Source organism: Poecile atricapillus, chromosome 1, assembly GCF_030490865.1.
Source record: "Poecile atricapillus isolate bPoeAtr1 chromosome 1, bPoeAtr1.hap1, whole genome shotgun sequence".
Lineage (NCBI taxonomy): Eukaryota > Metazoa > Chordata > Aves > Passeriformes > Paridae > Poecile > Poecile atricapillus.
In genome coordinates this window covers 152,120,072-152,124,273 of record NC_081249.1, presented here as the reverse complement: position 1 = coordinate 152,124,273, position 4,202 = coordinate 152,120,072, and the positions used below count along the sequence as shown (strand labels likewise).

Genomic DNA, 4,202 nt, shown 5'->3' with positions numbered 1-4,202 from the left:
ATATAAATAAGAGCAGAGAAAAGATGATATATTCACAGTTAAATGCAATGAACTCTCTTCCTTTGGTATGTGTGTCATCATAAGTGATCATAGGTAAATGCATAACTCAGCTGGCATGAAACAACTCCATCTTATTCATGCACATATTAGGGAATCAGTCAAAATGTACTGGTATATATTCTGCAGATCACAACTAATGCAAGATGATTAAGGTCTCTGGTGTGTGTGTGTGTGTGCGTGTGTGTGTGTGTGCGTGTGTGTGTGTGTGTGTGTGTGTGTGTGGACAGGCAAAGAAAAAATGGCAAAATCATATTCAGCATTTATTTTTAGCGTGACTAACTGATGCACAAACTAGAAAATAGCTAGTAATACACACCAGGAATAAAGTCTGTGATTTTGACAAACAAAATAAGACATCTGTGAGATAGGTGAACGCAGATATCCTGACTGAGCTGTGGTTAGGTTCCTTACAGTGTGCTTACCCTCCTTTTAAAACATGCTTATGCCTGCACATTGCAACAGTGTCCCCCACCCCACCCCGCCCCATATAGAGTATCCTTGCAGAGTTTTTGATATGAACATTCTACACATTTACAACAATTAGTCAGACAGTTCAAACTGTAAACATCCTAATGACGATCAAAAAGCTGCTTCACTGACAGATAAAACCCAATCATTAGAAAGAAAAGTAGGAATAATAGTAGCTGTGCTGTAAGGCTAGGTCAAGCATGGTTTTATAGCTGTTTTCTCAGTCTTTTACATAGCACTGCATTTTGCAGCTAGTTCAGTAAGTGCAGATCCAATACCTTAATGGCTTTCTTGGTGGTTTGATAAAATGCTTGCCTAAGCAATGTACCTTTCTCTAATGGTATCTGGGTCTGTTCCACCTGGCACAGTGTTTCAGTTCTGTCACAGCCTCACACATAAGCTGAGTCACTTGACTGAGTCCTGCCGAAGTTAGGCATGCTCATTCTTGGCAGGTCCTTATTTCTGATTTCATATATGGATTTCCTTTTTGCCTGTACTCCTCTCACTGCCATTTTGATCTTTCTCCAGCCCAAGTGGTTCAGTTCTGCCAAATTAAGCACCACACAAATCCCACTGACAGCAAACATGAATACCAAGAATACAGTCTTCTCAGTGGGTCTAGAGACATAGCACTCTACTTCTTTAATGCAAGGGTATCTGTCACATTCGTACATGGAAGGGACATTGAATCCGTACAGAAAATACTGTCCCACTAGGAATCCGATCTCTAGGGCATTTCGAAAGACCACTTGGATGATATAAAATCGAGAAATGCCTTCTTGCCTCCTCATCTTTGATTTTGTAGTTCTGATAGCAGGATTGGGGATTTCCTTCACTTCTAAGCAGTCTGGTTCTGCCTCTTTGGTGGAGTTCTCAGTGTTTTGCAGCACCCCATTGACAATCGTGTTCTTGATTTTCTTACTGTCCTCACGCTTCATTGAATCCTGGTCCCTTTCCAAGGTAAGGAAGACAGTGGAGTACCTCCGTTCCCTTTGTTTAGCAGACTGGTGAACGGAGTACGTTATGAAGCACAGGCTGGGAGTGCACACCATGATGATCTGGAACACCCAGTACCTTATGTGCGAAATGGGGAAAGCCTGGTCATAACAAGCCTGGTTGCAGCCTGGCTGCAGCGTGTTACAGACAAACATCGTTTGCTCGTCATCGTACACCGTCTCCCCTACAATGGCCACAATGAGAATTCTGAAGATCACCACCACGGTCAGCAGGATCCTGCAACAGAGAAGCCGGTCAGTGCGCGCCGCCGCCGCGCGGCCGGGAGCTGTCCAGTGCTGAGCGGGCCCCAGCGCCGCGGCACCGCGGGCCGGCCCCGGCACGGGCACGGGCACCGGCACCGGCACCGGCACCGGCACAGGCACAGGCACCAGCACGGGCAGCAGCACGGGCACCAGCACGGGCACCAGCACGGGCACCGGCCCCGGCACCTGGAAGCAGCCCCGGCCGGGCGCGGGGGGCGGGCAGGCTGCGCGGCATGGCCTCGGTGCGGCCGTGTGCCACAGACCGCGGGCCGGCCCCCACCCGGCCCCTGGGCGGCAAGGCGATGGCGGGGCGCTGGGGTCCCCGAGAGCACGGCCGGGAAAGGCGGGGGGATGAGCCGGCAGCGGCACCCCGATGGCAGTGGGGTCTCCCCGACGACCGTCCGGTGCCGCGTGGGTCCTCGGGGACAAGGACGGCGGCGTGCGCCGTGTCCCCGTGCCCCGTGCCGCATTCCAGCCTTCCCAGCACACACACACACTCACACACACACACAGACGGGCTCCAGCACACCCCGAAAGAGCCCGGCCGAAGGGCTCCGCGCAGCCGGGACCCGCCGTACTCCGCCGACCTCCCGGCAGGCCCGCTGGGACAGGAGGGGATCCCCCCCGGGCTCCCCGTAGCTCTCCCGCGACCCTTACCTCCCTATCATAGTAGAATGCTGCTGCACGGCAGCTTCCAGTAGCCTCTCTAGAATAGTCCATTCCCCCATCGCTGTTCATCCGGAGACAAAGACTTTGGCAAGCGTAGGGGATCTCTTCACTTCTGCCTTTTTTCACCCCTCCTATTTTTTTTTTTTTTTTTTTTTTCAGGGGGAGGGAAAACAAACCGAAGAGCAGCCCGTCTGTACCGCCCGCAGTCCGGTGGCGGGAGGGCGGCTGGAGGCGCAGCCCTGCCCAGGGTTCCCGGCTCGGTTCGGCTCGGCTCCGCGGGGCTCGGCGCCGCTCGGCAGCCGCCACGGCCCGGCCCGCTCGGCTCGTGGCGCGGCGCGGCGGGCGGACCGGCGGCGTGGAGGGAGGAAGGTTGGCTTTAATGTCTTGCTGCCTCTAATCTGCCTTTAAGTAGTCTCCGCTTGCGTCACTGACAGGTTGGTGGAGAGCAGCCAAAAGCAGCGCTCGGATTTTCTCATTTTTATTATTCCGGTGAATACAAACAAATAAATGCAATAAAAAGAAATGAAATAAATAATCGGAGGAGGAGGGGGGAGGGCGGAGGACGAGCTGCCCCGGCAGGCACAATGCTCATTGTGCAGCCCAGTCCCTGCTTGCCGGAGCGCCCCGGCCGGGCGCCCGCTGCCCCTCCGCCCCCGGCCGCCGGCACACGCCGCTCCGCCCGGAGCGCAGCCCGCCCGCGCCCGCCGCCGCTCCGGCTGCCCGTCCCAAACCCCGCTCTAGGGAGGGAGGGTGACACCGCCGCCCCTCCAGCCACCGGCCCCCGGCAGGGGGTCCCCAGGGCTTGCTGGAGCTTTGCCTCGCTCACTCCTAGAGATCAAAACGGCGGTGTCAAACAGCGGTGACCTTACTTGTTAGAACTGCTAAGCCCTGGAAGATATTTGACTTAAAATTGCATCTTTATTCTCCCCTGATTACAGTTACAACAATCACTGCGGAGAAATAAAACTCTTATATAGCCATTTCAGAGAATGCTGAGAATAAGATTGTATTTATGCTAGAAAAGACACCAAATCTTCATACAAAGCATCTCTAAACAGTACAAGAAAAAAGCATCTTGAATAAATCCCTGCATTATAATCAGTCCGCTTATTCTCATTAACAACTGTGTTTAAAATAGTTTTTTTCATTTTACAGATACCCTTATAGACTGTACCTCGCACATCACCAGACATCTCCACACAAAACATTGGCACCAAATGGAACTGACTTCTCCAGTGAAGCAGCGTAAAATATGTTCCCATACTCTGTATATTTACAAAATCATCAAGTAAACCTTCACACCTGCTCAACTAACCTCACTCAAGAACAACATAAGAAAAATTCTTATTAGTCTTATCATAATATTCCTACCACTGAACTCAGTAAAATCAAATTATTTCTAAATCAGAACTGCACAAGCCATAATAAACAGTGTAGTCCTTTTTTTTTTTCTTTGTAGCTCATGAACCAATTCCATGTTATATTAAAGATGCCAAGTGTTTTCTGAGTAAATGGGACCATGATTCATCTGTGGAAGAGAGCATCTGTATGCTTTAGACACCCCAAGGTTTGTTGTCTTTTCATTTGGACTATGCAGATGGTCTCTGCTTCACGTGATACTGGGTCAGTTGACTGATTGAATTAGGAAAGTATCAAACAAGAGAGGATCAGTGAACACAGAAATTCTGCACAGAAATTGAGAGTTTTTTATTCTTTCCCAGTCGAGAGAATTTGGCTTTTTGTATA

At 50.9% G+C, this 4,202-nt stretch overlaps 1 protein-coding gene across 1 annotated transcript; it reads right to left on the bottom strand.

Annotated features, from left to right (window-relative positions):
- Positions 1 to 556: 556 nt before the first annotated feature.
- On the bottom strand, positions 557 to 3,126 carry GJD2 (gap junction protein delta 2). The gene is made up of 2 exons (XM_058829347.1): positions 2,445 to 3,126; positions 557 to 1,761 (listed from the first exon to the last, which is right to left on the bottom strand). The coding sequence occupies exons 1-2, from the start codon at positions 2,513 to 2,515 to the stop codon at positions 918 to 920; spliced, it is 915 nt and encodes a 304-aa protein (XP_058685330.1). The 5' UTR covers positions 2,516 to 3,126; the 3' UTR covers positions 557 to 917.
- Between the last annotated feature and the right edge of the window lie 1,076 nt (positions 3,127 to 4,202).

What these genes read in the sequence shown, in the direction of transcription:
- GJD2 (XM_058829347.1), bottom strand. Translation starts at nt 2,515, where the DNA reads ATGGGGGAATGGACTATTCTAGAGAGGCTACTGGAAGCTGCCGTGCAG. An exon ending in CATTCTACTATGATAGGGAG is followed by an intron (nt 1,762 to 2,444) that starts GTAAGGGTCGCG and finishes TCTCTGTTGCAG; the next exon opens with GATCCTGCTGACCGTGGTGG.